Raw genomic sequence first — 27,915 nt, 5'->3', positions numbered from 1 at the left:
TTTCTAACCTAGACATGCTTTAGGTGTTTCCACAACTTTTCCCCTGACCTGTCTGCTGTGTGTCTCAGTCTTCATGATTGTTTGTTCACTAATGTCTAAAACAAAAACAATTTTAAACCGTGACACTTTAAATGGAGTAATTATCTTAACTTCTGAAGGGAATTCTTTCCACTTTCTGTTATTGAGGAATACCATAGTAAAGGAGACTGCATGAAAAGACAAACCACATTTCTTTCCACTTCACATTTATGCATCTTTTGTTGGTCTGTCACATAAAATCTCACTGAATAACCTGACAAATCCTAACGGGGTGTGAATACTTTTGCAGGGCATGTGATGCATTTCAGAACAACAGGGGGAAAAAACAAGACAAAAGCGACTCAATAAGTATACTAAAATACTATTAAAGCAATGATTTTATACTTGTTTGTGTTTCACATATTCCCTTGAGCCTTTATAAGAGCAGCAGCAGATTTCTGCTCCTGCGCAGGTAATACAAATCAAAATGTCCCGTTATCGTGCTGCCACCTAGTGGATAAAGCAGAAGTTACAAAGGCTTTAATATAAAACTGAAAAAATGTGGTTACATTTAAGTCGGCTTTTGTTATAAAAATGGTTATTTAAAGCAGAGATCAGACAGAAATGTACTCCCACCGGCATACAAAACGGAATGGTGTTTATTACAAAATATATATCAGTTCATGTTATTTATGTTAAAACTAGTTTAGATTGAAGACTCAAACACTAAAACAGATGGAATTAAATATTTTTGAGTTGAATAGAGATGAATGGGAATCTTAATTTCTTGCATTAAAAGTAGAGAAGGCGGCCGTTTTATACAACTGGATGAATCGTCTCTAGAATCTTGAGAAATTATTTTCTGAGCTTCAACTAACTGATGATGTGTCAAGAGGTCACCGATTTATTCGGACCGTCCTTCACTCAGCCGGAGCTCCCTGGTTCTTCTTCTCCTGCCAGGACTTCTTCCTCAGCTCCAGCTCAATGTCGGTGAACGAGGCCGGGCCCCAGTTGGTGATTCTCTGAGCTCCTTTATGACCTAAACCAAAAAGCAAAAACAGATGTAAGCTGTGCCTAAAACCACAGAGAGAAGCACTGTTTCCTGACCTCTGACCTACACAATGCCACGTCAGTGTTAATTCACGGGAGACGGTTACGGCTAAAGGTTGAATGAATTTATCCTACCTGGCTGGATGAGACGAACCAGCCCCTCGTGTTTGGCCACTTTATCTTTCCAAGTCTTTGTCTTGTTGGCCGCTCGCTCCAGTTTTCGTGATACTTCCTTTAGAAGAGGAGAAAAAGCAGAGATATATCGTTTAAAAAATATATTTTCTCCTGTACTGATAAGGATTTTAGGATGACATACTGTCAGAAATTATTAATTAAATTCAACTTTGGCTAAGTTGTCATTTGTTCCCTTAAAATAAATAAAAATTTCTTTTGGGAGCTTTCTACAGTGGCCATGAATGGACAAATTTAATCGCTTTTCGCTCCCCTTATAACAAACATTTTCAGAAAACATATCAGATGTTTCTGTGTTTAGTCTGACTGGAGAAAATCCCAATGTCAGGATGCTTGATTGAACATATAAAAACTGTGTAAAACTCTGTCATATCCAACGGATGTCGCGAGAGAGACAGATGGTACAAATTGCTGTAGTGTACAACTTTGCCACTAGATGTCAGCAAACTCCACACACTAACGTTTTAATTTCAGCAAGTTGAACAGATTCAATTCATGTTGCATAGGTTTTGTTTTGTCTTTTTTACATTTTAATTTGTTGTTTTAAATGTCATTTAGTAGGGAATTTAATTATTTTAATTACCTTCTTCTACTACCAAAGGGGAAACATTTCATTTGTAATGCTAAAAACATAAATATTTGCTTCACCCCGCCTCTGTCTGATCTATGAATATGGTTATGAACCTGATACTGCTCCAGCGCCCCCTGCCGTTCCTTCTCCAGTCTGTCCAGCTGCTGAGACGCCGCCTGCAGCTCTCTCTCCTTGGCCAGCTGCTCGGCCATCAGCTCCTCCTTCTCCGCCTCCGTCTGAGTCAGCGTCCTCTGCTGCTTCAGGTAGATCTGCTCCAGCTCTGTCCTCTTTGCCGCCTCTTCCTCCAGTAACCTGTGAAAAAGCAGACAGCAAACACTCCTAATATGTCTTTAAATAATCCTGTGAGTTTTAGAAGAACAGGGAAGCACCACGACATTGTTGTACGAACAGGACAGATTTCTAAAACATAAGGAAAAAGAGTTACTGATGGCCAACAAGGTGGAGATTGAGAGTTTCTTCTTGTTAAAAGTGAGTTTTTCCTTTGCACTGTCGCCACATGCTTGATCAGAAGGAGGGTGTTGGCATTTTCTTGTGCATTGGCACCATAAAATAAATGTGAACCAACTTGAAAATGATTTCATTTGCACACCGGTTATTAATGCCGGCAGTTAAACTTTTACGAAGCCCCAAAGTCTCTGAGGTTGCTCAGCCTGTTAATGAAGTTAAGTTGGATACTTGTGCTACATTTTTTTTTAAATATGTTTTTCCCTGTATTGTTTGTATCACAGCTACAGTTTGCTTAACTCGACACAAAACTGCATAAACACTCACTCACTATAACCACAACAAAGAGGTAATCATTAGCTCTCTGGTAGACTTAAAAAGTTAACTATTAACGGCTTGAACTGGACTTGGTCATGCTAGGTTTGTTTCTGAGACCTGGCCTGCAGCTTCCTCATGGCCTCCTCATCCTGCTTGGCCTGCCTCTCGTCCTCTAGGGCTTCCTGCAGCCGGTGGTACATGTCTTCGAGCTCTCTGACCCGCTGGAGGTACTGGTCCAGCTCGCTGGACTTCTGAGCCATCTGCTCCTCCATCTCCTGCCGCACCTGAAATAGTTGGCACGATTTTAGTGAGTCAGCTAAAATTGACACACTAGAATGTTAGGATGAGAGCTTTTTATGCAATGTTTCCCCCAAATATGACTTAATGAACTTAAGAGCAAAAAAAAAAAAAAAAGAAAAGTTGCAACTTCTGAAATGATGCGACATGCATGAATTTGAGTTAATTTTTTTTCATTGTTTTTAAAGGAATTGAAAACTTAAAACTCTCATTTATAACACCAAAAGAGTCAGATTATTTTTAAAAAAAAAGCAATATAGAAGATGCATGTGTAGGAGCTTACTTTTCTGTTTTCCCTACGTAGGAAAAATCAGATTAATGTCAAGACGGTGAATAAGCAAAGAAGCCAAATTTCTCCTCAACCAGGAAACAAAAATCCCCTGGATTTTCCCAAACTTTTCCCACATGATTAGCTCTGAAACCAAGGTTTGCTCATTAAAGTTTAATCTCATGTGGAGTTTTGGTTTTAATCCCAAAACTGTGAGATTAGGAGACAATTCAGGTTGTCACAGATACAATGCTATGAAAACATCATGACTTATTTGATTATTTTACTGATTTTTTGAAACGTCATCCAAGCCAACCTGCCCATCGGTGGATAATTAATTGCATTTCTTGTTAAAACATAACTGTGATTAACCACTACTTGGCCATCTATGCTCAGTTTCAACAACAACACATTGACCTGTAAAATAAAGACATTACTCAACATGAAAGTGAAACATTTTAGCTCCTTTCTATATACCTATTCAAAGGTTTACACAACTTAATGTGTGGCTTGTTAGTACTAGGTACTCTGGTGGCCCAGTACCAGAGTACCAGGGCGTAGCATCGCATGCCTGTGTGCATCAAAGTATCCATGCAGGTCAGAGCTGGAGCAGAAATAACAACATCTGGCTTAATATTGCAAGAATTTGAGATTTTCTAATTGTGGCTTTTTGTTCCCAGCGGTCAGTCACCATGGTGGCAAATAACAGGCAGGCTAAGCTCACCACAGAGCTCCTATTAAAACACTGGTCAGGGTTTATTTAGGTCATTTAAGCAGCTATTCTCAGTATTGGACAAGTTCCTCTTGTTTATGCAAAAAAAATTTTTTTTAAACGTATTTGTCAACTTCATGTTTCTGTCGGCACACCAACATGGAAATAATAACTCAAACACATGTCCTTTGTAGTGATCATCACAATTAAATTTTTTTTTTTTATTAATAAGTATCTTTAAGCGTTTACACCAGTGATGTGATACCATACTTATAAAGCAGTGAGTGAAAAACCTTTACCATTTTTTCTCTCTCCAGGTCTAATCTGTACCGATCCTGCAGGTCTGACTGTTTTTTCTTCCTCCGGAGCTCCTCCAGCTCTGCTTTGGCTTTGGCCGCTTCCATTTTCTGTAAAGCACGACAGAGGAAGGAGCCGTCACTGCTCTGCTTGAACCGAAGCCACAGCCAGCAAAAAAAAAAACTGTTTATATAGTTTCTGAGGTTTGATTAAAGAGGATGTTTTAAAGTGACTCCTTTTTAAATCGGCATCCTGGGCTCCGATATAACTCGGCACAAATCCACTTTTAGCTCTTGCAAATATGAAACGCGGTTTGACATTTAAAAAAAAACAAAAAAAAAAACAGCTGAGTGGTCAAAGAAAAAGAGAAGTGAAATATGAGGAATAATCTGCCTCGGCTTTAAAAGTATTGAGCGTGCACACCATGTTTCAAACAGACACAGGTGTCTAAATGATATATTAGGCAGTTTGCATAAAAAGTTTTACTTCCCTTTTTACCATGAGTGTTTTCTGAGATAAACCACAATATGTGGGGGGAGGGGGGGGAAGAGCAGATGTGATCAACGCCTAACTTCAACTGAATTAATGCTCTTTCCCCCCCCCTGCACCCCGCTCATTTCTAGTTTTGTAAGATTTTTATTTCTCAGTCTAAGTCGCAGCCAAGGTCCACAGACGGACTGAACGACCGCTTGACTTGCAATTGGGATTTATCTTTGAAAATATTTGGAGGGTATCAACCACAGACCAGCCTCATGTCTTCCAGTTGTCTCTGTTTGGCCTCATTAGCCGCCTGGAGGTTCTTCATCTTCTCCGTCAGGTGCTGCTCGTCCAGCTGCTGCTTCTGCCGCAGCTCCCGACGCCTCAGCCGCGCCTCGCGGTGCGGAGACAGCAGGCTGAGCCTCAGCAGCTGGATGCACGTTTGTATAGCTGCCAAAAAACATGTGGAGAGGGAGCTCAGGGACGGGGAGGGGGGTGAGGGTTAAAAAAAATGACAGGATGATGGGGGGAAGTCGTCTAGTCGGTACCTTGAATCCATTCCTGCTTCTTCTTTTTGTCCGAAGCGCTGATCTCAAAGCTTTTATCCAGGCACTTAATAATAAAGAGGCACTTCTTCCCGTCTTTATCTAGCAGAGACTGGAGAGGACAAAAAATTTAAAAAATCACATGAAAGTGAAATTAAAATAAAACAATAAACCAATTATTAAAATAAAACTCCACTTTACCTCCACACAGCAGCTTTGGTCAAGAACAATGTCTCCCTTCTTCTCCGTGAGGTCTTCGCAGACGTAGTAGGTCAGCGAAGTGGGTCGAAGGACGAACCAGCGCTCCATCCAGTTCTTCCTCTTGTGGCCTTTTTTCATCATGTAGCCCTTTGAAACACAACACCGAGTTGAGCCGAGGTTTTCCTCAGACCTGCGCGTCTTCTAACCCCCCCCCCCCAACCTGCTGGGCGTCCTGTCCGACCTGCTTGAGAATGTCCAGGATGAGCTCCGAAAACACCTCGTTGATGCTCATGGACAGGATCTGCCGGTCCACGTCGTTGCTGAAGTAGATGACTCCCACCAGCTCGATCAGCTCCCATACAGTCAGGCAGCTCTTCGCGCTGTGCTGCATTCTGTAGTCTGTGAACTTCTCCTCGCACCACCCGATCCCCATGGCCTCCGTCAGCTTTCGCAGAAAATACTCGACCTACACGGGCGGACAAAACGGCCTTACTTGAAGGTTTAAAGCAACGTAAGCGAGTGGTTAATTTTTTGAACAGCTCTGAAATGACAACATCTTCTTTCCAATCTTTTTTGGTGACGTGTAGGAATGCGCCTGTGGAGAAACACTAGGAAGACGTCCACCTTCTCAAAAGTATCAACAATTAAAATACGCTAGGTTACATTCTCTCTGACAAAAAGTCATTATAGTAATAGATTATAATGTATAAACATGAGCCTGGAATATCAGCACAGTGGCGGGAATTTCACGGTTTGTTACGTCGTGGTCAGAACTCCGTATCAACCGAGGTTGAAATGAATCAAAACTAACTCCTACAGATTTCATGAGCGAATTTCAGGCCAGAAAGAAGAAAACAAGATGATTCAGAGAACACAAGGAGAATTCTCGAAGCCAGCCGCAATCTCTTCAGTGTGTGTCTCCTGATTAGATTATAACGTTTAAAAGTAGTCTGGAGCAATGCCTCCACAGAACATCTCTCAAAGCCTGACAACTGCTTGCACTTGACCATGTCAGCAGTTTTTGTGCAGCTTTTCACAAAAGTTAAGAGTAAAAACATATCTACTGCAAAAGATCCTTTTCTGAAAGTCACATATTCAAGAAATAGAAGATGATCCTGCAAAGATAATCCTGCTCACGCTTCATCAGATCATCTACTGTATGCACCAAGTTTTCAGCTCAGATCCTATTTATTTGAGCTACAATACTCTTTACCAGGTTATCTTTGGTATTTTTCCTACATCCAACAAAAGGAATGGAGACAAATTGCTCAGTTTCTGCTTGTGATCAAATTCAAAAGGTGAATATTTTCTAAGTTGTCTGAGTCATAAAATCGTCCCATATGTCGTGATTAATCCACCTTCTAAACCTGAATGATCCAAAAGTCAGAATTTTTTAACTGGAGTTAATTATCTTTAACTCCAGTTAAAGATAATTGGAAAAAAATTGCTTCTGAAATTAATCAGGGAAAGAAAAACTGAAACAGAAAGGCACGGTCTAATCCAGATATTTGGATCAGCTGGATTTACAAAAACTCCTCTTTAAGCCTCTTCCTCACCTCCTCAAAGACAATCACCAGCGGGTATTTGTCTTCCGACAGGAAGTTAAAAATGCACCAGACTTTGAACGCATCGGCATCTGAGATGATTAGACGATGAGGGTGAATATTCTTTTTGTAGCACAAAGTCCAGCACATCCGGTAGAACTCCAGCACGTCGAAATCCTCCTGCACCTGCGGGACGAGAACGCGGAGTCAGAGAGGAGTCGAAGGGAGACGCCGGCGACCTGCTTGTTTACAGGTGCAGAGCCAAAGGATCGCTGCCGGTCTCCTCTGGAAACCTTAAAGGCTGCAGGATGTGAGGTGATGTTGTTACAGGGCTCATTTTTATTCAAGTCAGAGTTTTGGCGGAGAAAAGGGAAGAAAAAAAACGCCTCGCAGCACAACAAAGGAAGCCTGAGCTGCTTACTAACTGGACTGAGTCAACTAACACTTATCAAAGCCACAGCTATTTTTGAATACTTATGGGACCACTCTTGTGTGAAAATGAGAGAAAACTTCTTACTCAGAATTTGCAGCCATTTCCACATTTAGATGATGAGTCATTTTAATGTGGCACAAAGGAAGTGATAATGAGATTCATTTGTTTGGTCGACGTTTCAGCGGAGAAGTATTATAAATCTTTCAATAATGTAAAACTATATTCTGCTGAATCGATGATTGGAAAAGCAACAATATAAAGAAGCTATAGGAAAACTATTCTTTAATTTACCACAAATAAAAAAACCCCATGGTGTCAACAAGTCTTAATTAGTTAATTATTTTCTATTAAATTTATTTTTGGTTTAATTTTTTAAAAAATTAACTCACTAGTTTTTCAATCGGGAGTTTTGTCATTTTAGCTTTTGGCAAATAATCAACCGGATAACTTATTTAAGATAAATAGCTTATTTACTTGTTTTACAAAACTTGGCTGAAATTCAAGCATTTAAAGTTTTTAAAAAAATCCCATATTTGCTTTTACGTTATTACATTTTCAAAAACCTAACCTGAACATGTTTTTTTTTTTTTACATGTTTAATTAGCAAGTTGTATTTTTTTCCACAGAAAGATTTTTTTGGCACATGATAAACTAAAGAAACTATATTTCTAAATTAAGTTTTTAAACAGTAGCACGGTTATTTTGGACATATAATTTGATAAAGTCTGATGATTCACCACATTATGACCTAATATTGTGCAAAGAATTGCCTCCATAGTTATGAAATTGACATCTGGCAAACAGTCTGAACATTTTTAACAAAACATTTAATTTCTAACAAATGAAAGAAAATTGACCAGAGCAAGTAAATGATTATGTTTAAAGTGAACTTTGTGAAGCATATAATTTAATCAAGGTCAAAGTAGCCAATGTGCAAATATTATTGCACCAGGAAAAAAAAAATCATAATTACCTGTACACCTTATTTAATAAGTCACAAATTTTCAATTTGGATCTTTGTCTCAGAGAAGTTCACATTTATACTTTGTTTACTTTAGATTCTGTGTAAGCCTGAAATTGTGTAAAAAAAATAAAAATAAAACAAAAGAAAGACAGTCTTTCACAGTTCATTACGACAATATAAAAATAAATGTACATTTTCTTCACCTCACACTTGAATTATTGTGAATCTGACAGACAAAGATTAGGGCGATGGCACGGAGGCCATCCAACCTCAAATACTCATCATCAAAGACGATTCCTCAACATTTCAGTGGAAACAGGAAAATGCAGCTCAGAAATGTTAATAAATGTGGTATTAACGTAATACAAAAAAAATGTCTATTTAAAATTGCATAGTTAATTTTTGTCACACCACTTTGTAGTGAAATGTAAACAGACACATTTTACATTGTCTTATAATATTTTGAGAGACACCCGTCTCAAGAAACATAATTCTTGGTTGAATGAAGAATATCTTATGACATATTTAAGTTTGCAAAAATGTTTATGTGTCTATATATGTCTCTTGCAAACTGGGCAAATATTCTAAAAACATGGTTTCAGAGTGTGACGGTGATATTAAAGAGTAGTTTGTTTGTTTGTTTTTTTACCACTCTTGGTCCTCACCTTGTCAAGAATGTACCTGTTGAGGTAAGGCATGTAGCCCTCATTAGACAGAGGTCCCTTATCGTCTTCTTTAAAATGCTCTTCAAAGGTCAAAGGGTTATGGGGGATCTTCATTACTGTGCACAGGTTGTAGGAGAGCACCTACACAACAACAAACACACCAGAGCACAACTGTGAATGCGAATGAATTCATTCATTCAAACCTCAGAGTCCAGTAAAATAGCATTACAACAGGGAACAGTAATAACACTGCAGTCTGCCACATACACGCATCACCGGCCGAGCGATCCTTCAGTTCCTGTCAGTGGCATCTCTAAGCTTTTAGATGATGGTTCGGTGCTCTCAGCTGCACTATTGCAAAAGGTCATCAGTTTCAGTATCTGACAAAGTGTCACAAAAGTAAACCGCTTATCTATAAACACTCAAGTTTTTCCACGAGAGAAGTCAGTGAAGCTCGTTTTGCACCATGTCACAAAACTCTAATTTTCTCAAACTAATTGCTTGACCCCAAAATCCAATGGTTTCCAAGGTTACCAAATCCCAATTAGAGCAATAGTTTGCTTCAATGGTTTGTTTGATGGGCAGATTGTCCGCATGATGCTATCAATGTGAATAAAGCAGTTTTTGCTTTTAAAGCTCTCAGTAGACACATTTTGTTATTTGTATCCAGTTTTGTTTTTAACCATGACATGCGAAACAAATTTAGATATATTTAGTTGCCAAACCATTTACAGAAGAGAAGATTAAATAAAAAAAATAAAATAAAATAAAATCGCCCAAAATAGTAACTCGAATGAGGCATAAAAACAATTACTGTTCAAGTTCTGGTAATAGCAGATTGACACACAAAACATTCCTCTAAATCTTTAAGTTATCACGAGTAAACTGAAAACAACCAAAGAGATTGTGTTTACTATTACAATAAAGAGATGTTAAATTACAAAAAATAAACTATGAAACAAAATCAGGACTAAATTAATGGTGATATATCTGTACACACGGAATAGTTACTGTTTGGAAAGCCAGTATAAACAATCAACAGACATGTTATAAAATTGATTTACCAATAAATTGCAGAAATAGCTGAAATTTTGCTCATTATTTTTCACAGAAGTACTTAGAAGCAGAACCATACAGGATGCAAAAGTGCTAACCCAAGTGTTTGTGGTCAGCCTAAAGTGAACAGAAATTTAAACTCGCCTTTAACTGAGATTTGGATACTTTCCCGCGGTGGTCCAGGTCCAGGGCCGTGAAGGCATGCCAGATGGCTTTCAGAAGCTCCTCCCGAAGCCACATTTTGTCTTCCAGCGGCACCAGAACCAGCCGTGGCTCCGTGAGTGCGCTGTGTTTGGGTCCGAGCCTGTTTCTGGTTGAAAGCCTGCGCCCTTTAGGCAAAGCCGAGAGAAGGAGAAGTGTGATGCGCACTCCACGTGATGTTGAGTGGGTCAGGTTGTTTTCCTCCCCCTCATTATCCAAATATTGGCCAATATTCAGGGGGTTTCATCTGAGACGGTGGGAAGAAAACAGCCAATCTACTTAAAATGTGCTCCAAGTTTGAAAAAAACTGCTTTTTTTTTGTTGTTATTTTAAGAAATGTTGCCCTTCCTTCCTGTTCAGTGATTAATATTGCCGCGTTTGATCAGCGCCACCTGCTCCTTAACTTCTTAAGGAGTTTAAAAAAAAAATTTTCCTGCGCATTTTGTATTAAATTTGTAAAAATAAGTATTGATTTAGAGGCGTGTGAAAAGAACTGTTTCACGAGGTTGCATTAAGAGCAACCTGATTAAGAGCCTGTTTGCGTAATTCAAATAAGTTATGAGACTTTTATAAATCAAGTCGTTTCCGGATTGCTAACTAACTTGATACTCCTCCTCCGATAACACCGAGAACCGCATCAGCTCCAAAACAATACTCGTTTTTGGTTCGTTTTCAGAATCTTAAAAATACTATTTGACACATTTATCAAAAAATAATAATAATAATAATTTTTTATGCCATTCCTCTTTGTTGTTTTTTTCCCCGAAAGTAGACAAAAATAGTTTAGACCCACTAAACTGAAACTCGGACCTTATTAAGTTATCGCTTCTCCAGCTGCAGATGTTTAAATAAATCCTCGTTTTGGATGGGATCAGATTCCCCTTGTGTTTGTTGAATGTGTTTAGTCACAAAACCCTGTTTTTATAACCCTAACTAATTGGGAGCTTGAACACACTGTCAAATAATAGCTATTTACCCCTTAAACTATTTATCATAATTTGCTCTGGGAGGCTGAGAGAGAACGGATTCTGTTTGTACGTTTTGAGTTAATGAAGACTGAGTTAGTTTTAAACACATCGAATTAAGTGTTTTATGTTGATGTTCTGTTTGATGTTGCTTAGAAAGGCTTGATCTCCCTTTTCACGCTTAATTGAAATCCTTACTAAAACTGTGAAGTCCGGTAAAGAATACCAGTTTTTGTACTTTATGTAGCCTGCTTTATCCTTAGCTGTGACTCCTTGACCCCATTAGTGCTGCATTCATAGACCTCTGATCTAAAACAAAAGCTAAACACCTCCCAGTTCCAATTTAACATAGGGCTTTCATTAGTTGCAAACCATAATCAAAATGAACTCAAACCTACTCACTGTTCCTCCCAAATATTTTTTTTCTACTTTTCCTGAGCTACAATCTTCAAAATTTAAACCATAAAAAAATACACAAAACCCAATCCATATTTTTACATACTAATAAAAACATTTTAAGTTTGTTTGGTTTTTTTTTGGCACTAGTGGCCTTTATTCATCAGTAGCTTGACAGGGAAAGGGGCAGAGTGAGAAGAAGAGGAGTACATGCAGCAAACGGGTCCAGGACTGGGAGCTGAACCTGGCTCAGCTGCGTCAAGAGCTGCAGCAGTTTGTAATGCGGTCGCCCTCGCTCTACGGCCTGCTGCCTCCACAGAAACACTTTTTGACGATCTTGTCAGAAAACAAAACAAAACAAAAAAAAAAATCCGGCCACCTGCAGCATGTGAACGATTACTGTGTATGTTGGTTAAAATATGACAAAAATAAACAAACATGATTCCCTTCGCTTCTTTTTTTTTAATATGTTGTATATATAGATGGTTCATCCATACACCAACCAAAAGCTCGAGACCTTCACGATAAGTTGAATTGTACATGCTTCAACGATGTATCCAACGGCACATCCAGGGCTGACAAACACTTGTCCTATTAGCCATACTGAACACCAAAAGCATCCTCTCGTCCTGAAACTGTGTGTGCAACTGATTCCCTCCAACCAGATGCATTTGTTAAATCAGCTGTTAACACCTGCAAAGTAACAAAAGTTACAGCCTGTATTCCCCCATTCTTAAATAGTCTTGAATTAAAAAAAAAAAAAAGAAAAAAAAAAAAAATTTGCAGTCTTGATACAGAAGGCTAGAAGACCTGAACAATATGAAAGTGCTAGTCATTAATTTACAGAGATCAGGCATCACATAGTGCTATGAATTATCCAATATGCTACATATGAATACAGCTGTTGATACCTTACAAAAGCCTCTGGTCGTTTTTTTTTTGTTGTTTTTTTGTTTTTTTCAAGGCTACTTGAAAAAAAATCAATAACCTTGGCTTGTATGTACATAAACGTGAGTGTTTGTTTATGCAGAAAGATTCGCAGATTTCACCACTACCAGAGGTATAATCTTATCGTGGCCCCTTGGCCACGGCGATAATGAAATATTTAGTCCCATTATCAATTCCACCAGATAATCCATCCCTCCCTCCCACCCCTCTTTATTTGTTTCAGTGGGAAGAAAATACGAAGGAGTTGCTGTCTCAGGGGCTCCAGCGGACAGCGTTGTTCAGAGCTTCTTCTCTTGCTTCGTGCTCAAGTTCTTGGTTTGGTTTCCTGAGCCATCGCTTGCATTTTTAGTTGCATTTCGCTCCCACCCGCCCCCCCACATCTTCTGGTGCTATTTCCCATTTGACAGATTGAAGAATGACTCAGAAGAACCAGTTCTGGAACCACTATTTAAGGGAACAACACAAGCTTTGTTTTGTTTTTTTTTTTTCACTTCACTACAATCAGTCACAGAGTAATAAAAAAAAAAAAAAAAGTAAAATAGATGACTCAATTCATTCCTGGAGCTGTGCCCCCGAAGTTGAATGTAGATGGCACCACCGGCGCTGTGAACTTGTAGCCGCCGTGTTTCTCGATCATTTTGGACTCTGGAAGAAGATGGAAAGCAACAGGGATTTGAAAACAGAAGAAATTTTCCAGGTTTTTTTTTGTTTTGTTTAGAAACTGTCATTTTCCCCATGTGAAAAATAAATGAAGTAATTTCTTCTGTAGGATCAGAAGCATTTCCTTTACTGCTCTGCAGTTCTTAAGTCAGTTATAGTTTCCAGTGCTCTCTACTGCCCCCTATCACCACCTCTGAATACGTTTCGTACTCGCTTTTGAAAAACACCATGAAAAGCTTAAGACGTAACAGTGTCATGTTTCAACAGGGACAGACTCAAATTTGTTTATAATATATACAGATATGTCATTTGACAAAATGTTTATAATGAAACTTAAAAAGTTTTGACCAATTTTAAGTTTTAAAATGTCAGACTTTGTCATTCCCATATCTGTTGAAAAAAAGAAAAGAAAAAAGGGCATGATTCATGTGTGTCGTATTGTTCCATTTCTACATCTATTCAGCTCTAAAGTCTGCTGCAGGAAAATATAAAATAGATTGGTTTGTTATCTGTTATGCCTTTATTTTTCCTTGCATAGGAAAAAAAGCTAATACGGTCTTAAGTATAGAAATTGGTAAAATTGTCCCTTTTAGGAGCGAGTGTGGTCTCATTTCTGACCACTTTGATAAAAACTTAAATCCCAGAAAATGGAAAAAAACAAAACAAAACAAAAAAAACTCTTTAAAATTTCAGATTTTTCTTTTCTATAAACAACCAATTAAGTGTATACACTCAAAGCCTCACATTTATACCCCAGCCTTTAAAACAAATTCAACTCCATACCTTTACAGACTGCATTGGAATGCATTTTATTTGAGTTACGACAATTCTGATCACTTTTTTTGTGTTTAAATAGCAGAGTTTAATCTCCTTTTTATATTTATTTTCCCACCATGCCTTCAACCCCACTGGAAGTAGCTAGCATTAATATAAATGCAACAAAAAAAGAAAAAAAGCAAAGCGAAAGAAAGAAGCCATGCATAAATAATTTTATTGTCAGACTTGAAGACAGTTCTGGAGCTCATCTCGACTTAGCGGGCTCTCACCGTGTGCCGCCCGCCTCTGGTCTGCGAGCGTGCCGATTTCCAGAAGCTGTTTGCGCTGCTCCTCGTCGAGGGTTTGCGTTAGCGCCTGGTACCACGCGGGGTCGCGGCTCTGGATATCTGCGTCAAGAGACGGGTCACAGACGGGTGAGCCCCACAGCTGCTGACTGCTACCAACACTGACTGGCGACAGGCGGGCCTCTTACTCTGTAGTATGGCTTTAAAGATTTGATACTCGTCCACTAGATTATCCTCATCATCTACGGATGTAGTGTAGCCCTCGAGCGCCGTCTCCTCGGCGTCGTCCTCCTCCCAGTCCTCGTCGTCTCCGTCCTCTCCCGCGTGCTTTGCCAGCATCTCCAGATACTCCTGGCCCTCCTCGTCGATGTCGTCCTCGTCGCTTCCCAGCTCCGCTACACAAAGTAACAAAAAAAAAGAATCCAGTTAGGATGCACTCGATTTACCCCAGAAGAAAAACTCTGAATAACCGGGAAAGCACAACGGAGAAAACGCGCACCGTTTTCATCCTCTTCTTCCCCGTCTTCGTCGTCGTCGTCGTCTTCGTTCTCGTGTTCGGCTCGACAGGCGTACGCCCGCTTCAGGCCGCTGAACAGAAGGATGGCTGCGGGAAGAAGCTGCCCGCCCACCTGGTTGATGGCCTGAGGTCTGTGATCGAGGTCGATGAGAGCGCAGAGGCCCAGGATGCACATCTTCCTGTCGTGGAGGCTGGTAGACAGGAAACATCATCAGAAAACGTAAAGTCATCAGTAAACATTTAAAATTCCAGGCTCTTCGTTTTCATTTCAAAACAGACTTGGAGGAGAAGTGGCAGAAAATGGAGACGTTGAGCTCGTACCCGAGGAAGCAGTCGACATCTTTAAGCCACTGGGTAATGAAGTGGTTGGTGATCGGTTCGGTGCTGTTGGGAAAGCGGAGGTTCTCCAGAGTGTTGAGGAGGAGAGGCGGGCTGTAGTAGAGCGCAGCGATGGCCACCTGCAGGCACATGGTCCGCAGCTCGCTGGTCTTCACCTCCCGCGTCAGGCGCTCCAACGCCGTGCCGACAAACAGCGGAACAACCTGCCGCAAGGAGGAAGTCGTGTTTGAACAAAATCTACGGCGAGACTTTTAACGGCAATGCCGACGTCTCAGTGGTTCCTCTATGTGAAAGGTAAAGGCCTGACCTGATCAATGCCGCGACCTTTGCACTGCAGAATGATCACCTCCAACATCTTGGCAGCGTGGCACTCTGGATCTTCACCTGGATCACCTGTCAGGACCTGCACCAATCACAAAGAGGGAGTCATCGCTGTGGTCAGTCATCAAGGTCACTTTAAAATAATTGTTTATTTAATCGTATGGCTTTAGCTACATTTTTTTGCGTCGCTTTGGCAGCAGTGAATGGCATGAAATCCCATCGGGTTGGTGATCATTTTGGGTAAATGTTACTTTTTTCACCTCTTTTGTTCCAAATTCTTAATAAACTAGAGAAATATGTACCTCTTCTACATTTAAACAGCATTTTCTTTGTACTTCCCGTCTCTGAAATCTCTTCAAACTAATATTTTACTGTGTAAAAATATAAATTCTATTCACCAAAACCAGCATTTCATGCTTTAACATTTCAGAAGATTCACGAATTTGTTAGATCTGGTAAAGATGGACATTTCTGGTAGGATTAATAATAAAAATATTTTTAGTGTCATATTTTCAACAACATTTACCTTCTTGCACATGCTGTAGATAATCTCCAGGTATTTGGTGTCTGACAGGAGTGTGTCTGTGTCCACTGTGACGTAGTTGTGAAGCAGAGGCATCATATCTAGTAAATATGATGCAAATTAGTTAGTTTGCAGCATTTAGAAATTTTAATTCGACATTGAACATGTTTCACTTCTACGATGAGACCGCAAGCTTTCTTCGGTGTCTGTACCTGTAAAGTAATCAAACCCGTCTTGCTGGAAGACTTCGTAGACGAGTGGTAGAAGCTGCCACATCTGTGGTGACACCTGCTGGCAGGTCAGGCTGTGAGCCAGGGACAAGATCTCCTCGTAAAACTCTGAGGACAACGGAGCCAGGAGTTTAAGGGTCATTTGGTTGCTATTACGTTTCCGAAGTACGACATGCAGGTGCAACGTGAGCCACTTGTGCTTTACCTAGAACGTGCTGCTGCAGCACCGTGCCGATCACCTGCAGACAGATGCCCTCCAGCTGCTGGGTGATCTGCAGCAATACAGGTTAAAAGGAAATAAGCACGTTAGAGGCAATAAGCATTTTATCCAGAAAAAACAAGCTCAAAGTGGATAAATGTCATGTACCACTACGTCAATTAGACTTAAATTGACAGATGCATTTATAACCTTATCCGAAGCAGCATTTCTATGAAAGTAATGTCAGACAATTCTGAAATTATCTTTGAAATTTGAACTTGTTTTTGAAAATTTGTTATTTTCCTTAATTGAAAATGAAGCAACTTTGGTGGAATTATTTTTAAAGCTGATCAGAGCTAAGAGAGCTTGCTGCATATACTGCAACATACATGGATATTAATGGAAAGTTGAGTGGAAGGACAAACGGTGGAAGTAAAAGCTGTAAACAGCCATAATCCACAGCTTGCATTGGATTGTGAAGAAAAACAAGATGTTGGGAGAGATCGTCCCTAGAAAGCCTGTCGCAACACAAGTTTGATTTCCATTCAGATTAATATTTTTTGAAGCAAATTTTTTATATATTTTTTTTAACAGATTCTTCATAATTGATTTTATTTACGGTTTTGTTTGTGTGCGTGATTTTTTATTTATAGCTTTATTTGGTTGTGTTCTATTAAAGTTTATTAGTGAGAGACTAAACTTTCTAGGCCATTATCAAAATATTAATTGAAAATCGTCTCAAAATAAATATTGCTTTTCCACAATAATTCCTGGGACAAATTTCTCATCCAGTAAAAACCCGTTCTTGTGACAGGCCTAATAGTGAATATAATAACTAAAAGCAGTGACGTCTTCACATGTGTTAATCGCACCGATTTACTTCATCCAATGTGGAAAAAAATGAACAGAAAACAAGACCGGCTTCCTATTCTCAGGTATGCAGCCATTATGCAATCAAAGCCTCAAACGGGATGGTCAATCTGTTTGGAGTGCTTTGACTTCAAGCAGCAGCAGTGCACCAGCAGACACGGTGGCAAAGTGCCCCGGCACTATTTCTAGCGTCTGCCTCAGCCTGTGAGTCATTCTGAACATGGAGAGAGCAGAGCCTGTTCCATGGAGTTGGTGGGTGGCGCAACTGTGTTGGCAGGAACCCTGCAGCAGACCGGAGCCCGCTTCCCATCATGAAGTGGCGTGAAACAGAGCAGTCACACACACACGTGTGTGTGTGTGTGTGCGCGCGCGTGGGTTTGTGCTGATGCTGCTCACCTCTTTGTGGTCCTCCACCACACTTAGCAACGTGTCGATGGTGTTGAGGATGCCCATGGCCGTCACCGCTTTATCATCGCCTCCCTCCTCATCGGGCCCCGTCTGAATCACCTGGTTGAACGTCATTGCCTGTGAAAGGTTCAAGCGCGTTTATATCACAGGGAGACACATGCGGCAGATCGGTTTCTCTTTGTATTGTTTACATTTTGTCTGAACCGAGTCTTCAATAAAGTGATACTGATTTTTTTTTTTTTAAATAATTAATTCTGGTCATTGATTATTATCGGCTCTTACCAAGTGCTGCGTCATCTCCACGGCTATCGGAGTGACCTCCTCGCTGTATTCGCAGATCATCTTTTGTATGACGTTGGTGAGGTCATCGTTCTCCGTTTCCCTGACGATGTGCAGGAGAGCCTGCATCACCGGTCGAATGTAGGGAGCGATGTATTCTTTGGCTGACGAAACAAAATATACATCAATGTGTTGTTTTTTTTTTTTTAATTTAAATCAAACCAACTCTGTTACAACTCACCTTTCTCCTGGTTGCTGATGAGAACCTGCAGAGCGATGGCAGCCTCCACTTTCACCGGCATCTCATTGTCGTTGATGAGGCAGTTTCGGGTCAACTCCAGGGCCGTCTGCAGGTTCTGATCGCTTTTGAACTTCACCTCGCAGAAGTAATGCAGCACCCAGCAAGCCTTTTAAGAAACGGATGTCAGGATTAATGTGGCACGATGAGCTGAAAGTCCAGCCGCACTGAGGCTTTATTGAAAGGAAATGTGCGATCCGGCGCTCCACACTCACTCTGGCTCTCATGTAGCCCAGTTCGCTGCGGAACAAGGGGAAGACGTGATTCTGCAGCATGAACTCCATCTGGTCTTTGTAGATCTTTTTCTGTGCAAGAAGGAATCGCGCAAATTAAGTACAATAAAATCTTTGCTTTAAAAAGCTACTGTGAAACAGCTAAACGTGAAAGCATCAGAATACAGGTTTTGTAAATGCTAAAAGGCACACGACTGCTGCAACAAGAAATGTCTAGGATGCCATTAGCGACCCGGCCCACTCTGCGCCTCTCTTTGGCTTTGTCGTGAAAGTATTTGCTTGACAAGGGGCTGCTAGCTGTGCTTCCTTTCTCTTGTGTCATTTTCCTTCCTTCTGTGCCTCGCACACAAAGCGGTACGGACGTGTGCGCCATGCTGGAGAAAATGCAACGCTTCGCTGTGAAGCAAATCCCAAACAAAGCCGTCTCCCACAACATAACAAGACAGACAGTGTTATGGGAGGTTTTTTTTTTTTTTTTTTTTTCCCCTACGCTCTGGAGGAGGAACACTCAAACTAATTTCTTTTTAACTGCCATCTGGAGAAAGTGACAGATTTCCACCAGCAATTCATGATGGAGTGATACAGAACAGGATTGAGGGGAGTTTTACTGAAGCAGAGGTGAAGTGGTTTGTTTCTCTCGATGTCAAAAATTGTAAGAAAAATCTTTGTTATGTAAAATAAAAATCAGCCAAAACAGCAATATTAATATCAGAAATCAGCTCAAATTTACACATTGGTGCATCTCTACCAAATACAAATCTTCAAGATACAAGCTGTGTGTTCAAACTGTAATTTAGATGCACTTTAGGGACGATTTAGACAGAGAGTTTACTCATGTTAATGTTTCAAACTAAAATATAAAGTTTGTCATTTCAAATTATTCCAAAGAGAGGATCAGTTAGCAGAACAAAAAGAATAAAATATACACACGGGTATTAAATGGCATAGATGGAAGACATCAACTTTGAAAGTTTTCGTGCACAGCTTACTTTCAACAGGATTTCAGCCAGAGAGCCTATCATATGCAGGGCCCCATCCTTTTTCCTGGGGTCTGAATTGGGATCGGTGAGAATCTGGTAGCAGAAGCCCATTGTCTTTTGCAGTACCTGAAAAAACGAGCAGTAACGGGAATCGTTTCTTAAACTCAGAATATGAATCGTAAAGTAAACAGAAATCACAATCTGCGCGTCTTAAAAATTTTGATTCCACACACTTCTTTCCTCTTGTTGCAGGCGGTGAAGAGCAGCGTCTGGGCGGCCGTGGTTGGAGAGATGAAGTCCTCGAACACGTCTAACAGAAGACGACATGTTAGATAAGCTGTTAGTCAGTGCGTTCGCGCTCAATTGCTTTCGGCTGACGGGCGAGGAGGGAGTTCCTCACCGAACTTCATGCGGATGTACTCGTACGGATCCTCCTGCCAAAGCTCCTCGTCGGAATCTGTGTAACACATGAGGGGGAAAACCACATCCTGAATGATGCCCTGAAAAACAAGAGCAACAGCCAGAGGTTTAGCCCAACACAAGCCAGGATTTCTAGCAAAAAAAATAAAAAGTGTCACGACACAATTCACATGCATCAAACAGAACATACATGCATCGACACTAAAACAGAGAGTGTGGTGGGGACATTGTCATGATTATTAAGGGGGGAAAATGGAGTTAACTGCAATAGATCTCGTCTTTGCAGTGTAATGGAAAATTTTATAATGTGCACCTTTTGTGCTTTAGATTGTGTCTGATGATGAGATCATGCATCTGGATGATCTCATCATGAGATTGGTCAAAGAGAACACCCATTGTCCAATCAGGGAAATGGCCTGACCATCTCCCTGATATAACAATCAGAGCTTCACATCTATTGTCCAATCAGGGAAAGGTCCAGACCATCTCCCTGATATAACAATCAGAGCTTCACACCTATTGTCCAATCAAGTCTCTCTTCTCTGACCAGAACCTAAAAAACGGAAGCCAGATCCACTGTTGGTCAGAGCAGACCCCTTGACTCTGTATTTCTGTTCTCACCTTGCAAGGTTTTAATACATTTCTTATTTCTTCTCATCCAGACTCTTGTTAAAGTAATTTATTCCATGACAGCAGTGACAAAAATCACATAGCCCTCGTTTATGAGATGCCTAAATAAGCCACACTGGTACCTGGATGTGTGGTTTGAGGTTTTTCCACGTCAAAGCGTGTGCTATTCCTTGATTGATGTAGTTAAGCGTCTGTTGGAGAACTCTGGGAGCAACGTACTGCTTTTCCTTGTACTGGTATAAGACTTTCAGCAACACCTATAACACACAAGCACAAAAGAAAACATCCAGACTTAACTTCACCAGGCTTTTATACAGTAAAGTTTAATTTAGTTGTTTGCAGTTTGACATTCTACCTGCTGGGCAGCCACTGCGTACTCCTTCAGGAACAGTTCAGCAAACTCTGCGTACTCTTTGGTTGTGTTGCCGGGACTTCCATACCTGCAGACGAGGTTTGGGGAATAATTTTGCTTTCCTTTAGAAAGTGGATTAAATCAAAACGGTTGTGGGGATTTTTGTTGTCGTTTTTTCTTTTACCTCTCAAACAGTCGAGCCAAGATGTGAAGGGCCCATTTCTTGCATTTCCACCAAGGCAGCTCTGGTCGCTCGTCTTCGTCGATCTGCATCGTCTCCTGCACAGATCACGTCAGGAGAGTGTGTTCATGAAAGATTTAAAAACAGGGCTCCTGCAGGTTTCACCGACACAAATTCAATACCTTTTAACACCATTAGCAGAGAAATTTAAGACTTTTACCATGACAGGAATGTAGAAAAGAACATTTTATACAGCAGCAGTGACAGTTGTTTAGCCCACAGTGAAAGCAGCTTTGTACAGGTTGGAGACAGAAGTGAAGAGGAAAGTTGCCCAGCCAACAGGCGAAAAATTTACACTTTATCCATGATGGACACAAAAAGCTAGCTGACCAGCTAGCTAGATGGTGGTAGCTACAGTGAGTCACAAAACGCAATGTTTGCTCATGACTCAAACCTTTGCCTGACAGAAAAGTCCCATGATAATAAAAACCTACATATACAAAATTAAACAGTTCTGACAAAATGTAAGACCTGAGTAACGGATTTAAAGCCAACTTACATTTTTAATAAATTTAAGACATTTTTAAATACCTTCATTTTAGGTAAACAAATGTAAGTCTTTTTAAGGATGCAGACACCCTATGTAAAATACACATAAAAAAACAGAAAGAAAATGGTAGACTTGATTTTTTTTAACATTATATTAAAGGTGTTCTGAACTTACTGGGGGAACGTCTCTGTCCACAACTGTCTTCAGGATCTCCATCCACTCTGTCAGGATCTGTCTGTTGATGAGCTCCAGTGGGAGATTATACTAAGGGAAAACAAGACGCTGATTTTAACAGAAAAGTCCCATCGCAAGAGCAACAACTGACTTCAAATCAACGCCCATTTGCGGTGGTTAAACTCAGATCCGACGTGTACCTGAAAGAGAGCGTAGAGGATTTTGAAGATCTGTTTCTGAATGAGGACAGATTCGTTTGAGTGGTCCTGGAGCAGCTGGATGAAGCGGTCCTTAAGCATGGGCATGAAGATGTGCATGGCTGCCACCAGAGGCTGCCTCTCTTCTGGCTTCTTATATCTGAGTCAAACATGAGCGCAAGTGTTAATTCTGCCACAAAACATGGCGAGAGAGAGAACAGAAGACATCCGGGATGAAGAGCCAGGACTCACTCGTAGTTTTTGACGAGTTGGTAGAGGCAAAGCAGGATGCCCAGCCAGGCTAAACTGTTGTCCGACTGCAGGTAGAAGCCGATCTTGTCCACGATGCTCGTCCACTTCCCGGGGTAGTCGTGCTTGATGATGTGGTGAATACATGTCGTCAGCTGGACTCTGGTGGAAGCCGATTTAGAAAGCGACAAAATATGAGGCGCGAACGGGGAAGGGAAAGATGGACGCATGACAAAAATTAAAAAATTAAATCTGAGCTCCTTTAGCTTAACTGAGCCAGCAGGGTTTGTGGTTACCTGATGCGCTCGGGGGACTGGATGATTGCCTCTACTATGTTGTCTCGGATGAACTGCCTGTCTTCCTCTGGGATGTTATTAACGGGCGGCTCTGTGCCAGCAACTTCTCCATCACTCCAGTGCTGGATGATTTTGTTCTTTAGGTAAATCACACCTAAAATAAGAAGCAAGCACAACGCTCAGGCCTTCTTATCACTTCCAAATTGAATCAATCTGACAAAAACCTCCAGATCCTACTTCACTTTGTGTCTAAACTGTAGAAAGAAACTCTTCCCTAGCTGAGTGGTTTTGAATGTGACACCAACGTGAGCTCGCGGCTGCATGACACACGGGTAGAGGCATTTGACAAAGCAGAGATGAGAGCGCAGACGTCAGAGTGCTGACACAAATGTCTCCACCGCTGGTGATCATAATCCGGCCCATCAAGGCTGACAAAGCATAACTCCCCCCTATCCCATACCCCCCCCCCCTCCTATTCACCTCCAACCAGTGCAGCACAAAACACTCGTTCAAGTAGTCACCAATGTTGTGATGTTTTCATATGAAAGCGAGATAAAGATTGGGGAATAACCAGGAGTCTAATGCGAGTCAGCTTTCACCGTTTTAATATAATGATAACCCTTATGAAGGGGTAAACTCCCTGACAAATCTGATCTGTTTGTAATTTGGTACACGGGTAATGTACTACATCTGAACTTTGCCGTATTAGAGCTTTACCTTAAAAGTGGAGCTACGAATGTGTGAGAGTTAGAAAAATGAGCCAGTTTGACCTGACAACTTTCAAACATGTATTCTTCTCCCCATTCAGTAACATGTGACTGAATCAAAACAAGTTCTATTTAGCAACAGTGCGTGTACTCAACTTCAGGAAGGCCCTTTAACCTCATAAAAGCAGCCATGACTCATTTATCAATGCTAATAGATCCTAATTAAACTTGTACACGGGTCTACGCTCGCATGAAAACATTAATAGTCAGAAACATTTCAGCAAAGAGGTAATTCAATTCGAAAGCAAAATAAAATAACTAAACACTATTGCTCTTATGTTCCAGAACCCTGATCAAATCGTTAAAAACTTGCTGTAAGCGCAGTTGCTAGGCAAATACTTCAGGATTTCACAGTGGCAATTTAATCCTTAATCATTTCATAAATATGTGTATGAAATGTAATTCTGGCATGCGGTACATAGTTACTGAAGGGTATTTACAACATGTTCAGCTCTGGCTTTTGTTTACTCTAAAACAGTTGGCAAGATGAAGCCTCACCTGCTTGCCTGACCGGCAAATCCAGCTGATCAGACATGGTGATGCGCAGCAGAGTGGACATGAAGTTAACCTGGGTGTGAGCCTGCAAGTAAAAAACACAGACGATTATGGTCAGACACGGCGATCTTAAACATAATACAGACTTTAGTTAAACAGCCCAGCAGTTCTGACTTAGTTTGAATTTTTCCAAAGCAACTTGGGTGAGAGTGCCAAAAAAAAAAAAGGCAAGTGGAATACGTGAAACAAAGGCGTTTGAATGCTTATATTTGCTTAAACTGTTACTGAGCAGCTAAAAACAAAGACAGAATGCACTCCGTGAGCTGCGCGTTGAAAGACTTTTGCATACATGTACAAAAAAAAAGTGAAAATAATTTGTATCTTAAATTGTACAGTATTGACAAATTAGTAAAAACAAATGAAGCAACTATTTGAATAAATTCTAACTCTGCTGAAAAGAAATATTGCAAAACATTGCACATCCTTTAGCACAAAAAAAAAGAAAGATGAAGTTATTTCACCAAGTACATTTCTGCATAAGCACAAAAAAAAACTGTTATGCTTTAGATAGCACCGACGCATGAATGGGACAAAATAAGTACGTGAGCACAAATACAGTGGTGTGCCAAGCTCTTTGCACAACCCAACAAGCGTCAGTAAATTCTTTCAGTCTCTCTGCAGCGACTCTTTGTCTATCCGTCTTTGGACTCTAATCGACTGAATCCCAAATCTTCCCCTCAAAAAGGCCTGCAGTTTGTTATCTTTTTTATGATTCGTTTGATTTGATTTCTAGAGGTCTTTAAACCTTAGGCCCCAGCTTTGGGAGCCACTAGTTAAATGCACCAAAAAAAAAAAAAAAAAAAAAAAAACACATTACCACTAGCAGTATTTCATGAAAAAAGACTAAGTGTCGGAATGGACATCACAATCCACACATTTATTCTGATCTCTGCAGACATTTTATTTAAACATAATCCCAATAGGCCGAGCTGGAAGACAACACTATTCTCTCTGCTCTGCCATTCAAGTGAACTATCAATGCATATGTGGGTGTAGGGAGAAAAAAAAAAAAAAAAAAAACTTGCCCTGAGCACAGCCAAAAATATACTTGAGATGTTTGAGTAAATAGAGCAAAACACGAACATTTGTCATCATCTGCATTATTGTTTTGATAGAAATCACAAAAATGTATTGTGGCACACCTGCGAAACTAAAGCAAAACAAGCCAACAAGGGAAATTAGAACCAAGATTGTGACTCAAGCGTGATTTTGTAAACTCTAAAACAGAACCTGATTCTATTTTTTTTAAAGTGGGGTCTTTCAAAATAGTCGAGATGTTTTTGCAAAACACAGAGGAAACAAACAATATGCAAACTGTTAAAAGCCCTAGACATTGGCATTTTAATTTCTCAAAGAAATAAAAGGATTCCTCATACTAATGACATAAATACAACTATTTTTATTTTTTTTTACATTCCAGTTGTTTACATTGTAAGTTTTATATCCATTGGCGTTTCTAATCGTTTTTCCCCTTTGCTGTTAAATAACATTAAAAGACTAATTTGTCATTGGAGGCATTAAATGTGAGGAATATTTTATGACAACCATTTTCTATACATTTCAAGGGATTTCTGGACTATTCCTTTTTGTCAACATCCTTCAAATCAGTTTTCTGCCCATGGCTCTGATCATAATTAAAAACTTAAAGATGATCAAACTATACAAGACCAACATGAGAACCTGGTAATCATTATTATTAATAATAATTCAATAACCACTACAGTCTGTTATGGGCGTTGGTGTTATCTGCCTTCTGCAAGTCATTTAGGCAGAAAAAGACTCAACTTCTACTTCAAGTTATGGTGCGTCGTCACTACATTCTTTTAAAACAGCATAATGAGACAAACACAACTATATGTTTAAAGCAGGGCATTTAAATGGAGCCTGAGGGCAGACGACGACCTGAGTTGGTGGACTTTAAATCTGAGCTTCCGCGTGTTCGCTTGATATACACAAAGCAGCTACCTGTTCGCCACTAACGTAATCAAAGTAAAACAAGCATCGGATTGATAATGAACTGCGTCGTTTCCATTATCTAAAGCAACATTGTGCACAGATCGGAGAATATCACAGTGACACGTGAGCAGAAGAGGCAGCTATGTAGCGGAGCTAGCCGATATTAGCCGCACAGCTACTGTTCTTCATCTTCATCCCCAAGATTAGAAATTATCCAAAAATTCCTACAGCTTTACTTGTTACCAGATAAGCCAGAAGTATGGTTTTGAGCTTATGTGGTCTCTGATACGGTTTTAGCTGTATCAAAACAGGAGGTAGCTACAGAAATTACCCGGACACCTCACCAGAACTGGTTAGCTTGTTTAGCATTAGCAACACAGCTGGTTTCAGATGAAGCTAATAGCGGTTACTGTTATCGCCATTTAGAAAAACAAAACCTTCCTAGTTAGGGCTTGTAGTAATAAGCTGACAACACGTAAACCCGTGGCAATACACAGTACACGAACCGACAGAGATTTCGTGCTTGATATATCAAGCTATGGGCAGCAGAGCCCGGTGTGCGTGATGGCTGCATCTTTATGTTTGTGGACGGCCGAGGCCCGAGTTCAGAACCGCGCCACAATCTTGACATCACCGCAAACAGCTAACCTCAACTTTTTACCTCGTTCAGCTGTCGCTCCGCGGCCTCCCGCAGGTTTGGGTCCATCGTCCCCCGAAGGGCCTCGACCAAAGACTCTGGATCCATCGCGAAAACTCTGTTTGCGGCTCGGATTTTAATATTTCAGAGGTCTGTCAGTTCCCAGTCACTGCGCACATGGACGCACGGCTCTCCGGTTACCCGGCGCGAAAGGAAGCAGTGAATGAAGTACCCGGATAGATCAGCGCCAAATTTGTGCTACACGAACATCCGGCTGCAGCTGCATCACTGTGGGAGTTGTAGTTTATACGCTGTCTGCTATTAATTCTGCTTTCTTATCATATTTTGTTTACAACTAAACGTTATCTGAGATATTTTAAAAGTCTGCAATATTTATCTACTTCTAAACATCACATAAAAATAATTGTCATTTAATAAAAACATAGCAAGTGGACTAGTTTCCATTGAAATACATAGAGATAATTTTATTTTTACTTTTTTTTGTATTAGGACAATTCATTAAATTAGCTGTAACAAGACCCTGAGATGGGTATTTAACTTATCCACAAAACAATCATGCACTTGTGATTTTATTATTAATCAATTGGAGCTTTATGACAATCTTTAGCTTTTTCTTAGAACATTTTGTAATGATTTTTATCTTTTCTTATTTTCTCCTTTTTTTACTCCTTTTCATCTTTGTAATTGTTTGTTGTCACATACATATCTCTTCCTGTTGGAATTTATAACATCATGTCATCTTGTGCTACTTATCCGACATGTTTAGCAGGAAATATTTTTCTGTTTTTCTCCTTTATTTCCATACTTTTTATATCTTCAGAGGCGCGTTTTTTTATTGTTGTTGTTTTGGTTATCTGATTTCTCTCTTTATGGATTATTATCCCACAAATAAATTGGAACTGGATTTAAGTAAGGACCATTTTCCAAGCAATTCTTAGAAAATAAGGGCCACAAACTTCCATCATGATGAGTTGTCATGGTTGATTCTTCAAACAATATCAGACGTTCTTTTGTAACAGTGGTTCCAAAAATCTTTATCTACCATGGCAGTAATTAAACATTTTTCTGATAAAAAGCTGTGTCTCTGTTGTTGGAATTTCAACTGCTTCCTTCAAACAACAACCTCAAGGTATTTTAGGTTGAATGACTTCCCTGTCATCGCTAAAACCTTTTATTGAATGTCACTTTGGATTGTGAAAAAGCATGTGGGGAAACTCCTGGAGTATTTTCTAGAAGTCAAATTAAATAACATAATTTGCAATAATTCTAATATATTATTAGAGTACTTGCTACATTTTTTTGGGAATCTGTGGTATGGTAGGATTTGTAAAAATCTTAAAATAAAGGTATCTATTATTACATAGAATATAAAAGAATAGAATAAAAATATCCTTTATTGTCAATGAAGGAATTCAGATGTCACAGCAGC

General features: G+C 40.0%; 2 protein-coding genes across 3 annotated transcripts; both read right to left on the bottom strand.

The window, feature by feature from the left end:
- Window positions 1-401: 401 nt before the first annotated feature.
- Window positions 402-10,553, bottom strand: swap70a (switching B cell complex subunit SWAP70a). Of its 2 annotated transcripts, none has more exons than XM_081605173.1 (12): window positions 10,218-10,553; window positions 9,018-9,158; window positions 6,968-7,141; window positions 5,632-5,877; window positions 5,412-5,558; window positions 5,214-5,322; window positions 4,934-5,115; window positions 4,191-4,298; window positions 2,732-2,898; window positions 1,945-2,143; window positions 1,204-1,300; window positions 402-1,057 (listed from the first exon to the last, which is right to left on the bottom strand). In XM_081605173.1, the coding sequence occupies exons 1-12, from the start codon at window positions 10,311-10,313 to the stop codon at window positions 939-941; spliced, it is 1,785 nt and encodes a 594-aa protein (XP_081461299.1). In that variant the 5' UTR covers window positions 10,314-10,553; the 3' UTR covers window positions 402-938. The 2 variants fall into 2 exon arrangements, with proteins under 2 accessions (XP_081461299.1, XP_008403489.1); XM_008405267.3 differs by having other exon boundaries at window positions 5,653-5,877; window positions 10,218-10,549.
- Window positions 10,554-12,086: 1,533 nt separating this feature from the next.
- Window positions 12,087-26,705, bottom strand: ipo7 (importin 7). The gene is made up of 25 exons (XM_008405266.2): window positions 26,490-26,705; window positions 23,816-23,897; window positions 22,551-22,704; window positions 22,258-22,416; window positions 22,009-22,165; window positions 21,809-21,898; window positions 21,088-21,182; window positions 20,907-20,991; window positions 20,674-20,808; window positions 19,902-20,001; window positions 19,735-19,811; window positions 19,511-19,627; window positions 18,504-18,593; window positions 18,232-18,397; window positions 17,994-18,154; window positions 17,700-17,828; window positions 16,440-16,506; window positions 16,217-16,342; window positions 16,008-16,105; window positions 15,468-15,563; window positions 15,143-15,363; window positions 14,804-15,012; window positions 14,493-14,699; window positions 14,290-14,406; window positions 12,087-13,228 (listed from the first exon to the last, which is right to left on the bottom strand). Exons 1-25 carry the CDS (start codon window positions 26,571-26,573, stop codon window positions 13,131-13,133), a joined length of 3,120 nt encoding a protein of 1,039 aa, XP_008403488.1. The 5' UTR covers window positions 26,574-26,705; the 3' UTR covers window positions 12,087-13,130.
- Window positions 26,706-27,915: the final 1,210 nt, after the last annotated feature.

The sequence above is a fragment of the Poecilia reticulata genome, chromosome 3 (assembly GCF_904066995.2).
Source record: "Poecilia reticulata chromosome 3, P_reticulata-male-v2, whole genome shotgun sequence".
Lineage (NCBI taxonomy): Eukaryota > Metazoa > Chordata > Actinopteri > Cyprinodontiformes > Poeciliidae > Poecilia > Poecilia reticulata.
This window is presented reverse-complemented; position numbering and strand designations above follow the sequence as displayed.

What these genes read in the sequence shown, in the direction of transcription:
- swap70a (XM_081605173.1), bottom strand. Translation starts at nt 10,313, where the DNA reads ATGTGGCTTCGGGAGGAGCTTCTGAAAGCCATCTGGCATGCCTTCACG. An exon ending in TGGTGATTGTCTTTGAGGAG is followed by an intron (nt 5,878 to 6,967) that starts GTGAGGAAGAGG and finishes CCGCCCGTGTAG; the next exon opens with GTCGAGTATTTTCTGCGAAA. An exon ending in GGGCGCTGGAGCAGTATCAG is followed by an intron (nt 1,301 to 1,944) that starts GTTCATAACCAT and finishes CCTCTTCTAAAG; the next exon opens with GAAGTATCACGAAAACTGGA.
- ipo7 (XM_008405266.2), bottom strand. Translation starts at nt 26,573, where the DNA reads ATGGATCCAGAGTCTTTGGTCGAGGCCCTTCGGGGGACGATGGACCCA. An exon ending in CATCAGCAACCAGGAGAAAG is followed by an intron (nt 18,155 to 18,231) that starts GTGAGTTGTAAC and finishes TTGTTTCGTCAG; the next exon opens with CCAAAGAATACATCGCTCCC. An exon ending in TGGAGATGACGCAGCACTTG is followed by an intron (nt 17,829 to 17,993) that starts GTAAGAGCCGAT and finishes AACCTTTCACAG; the next exon opens with GCAATGACGTTCAACCAGGT.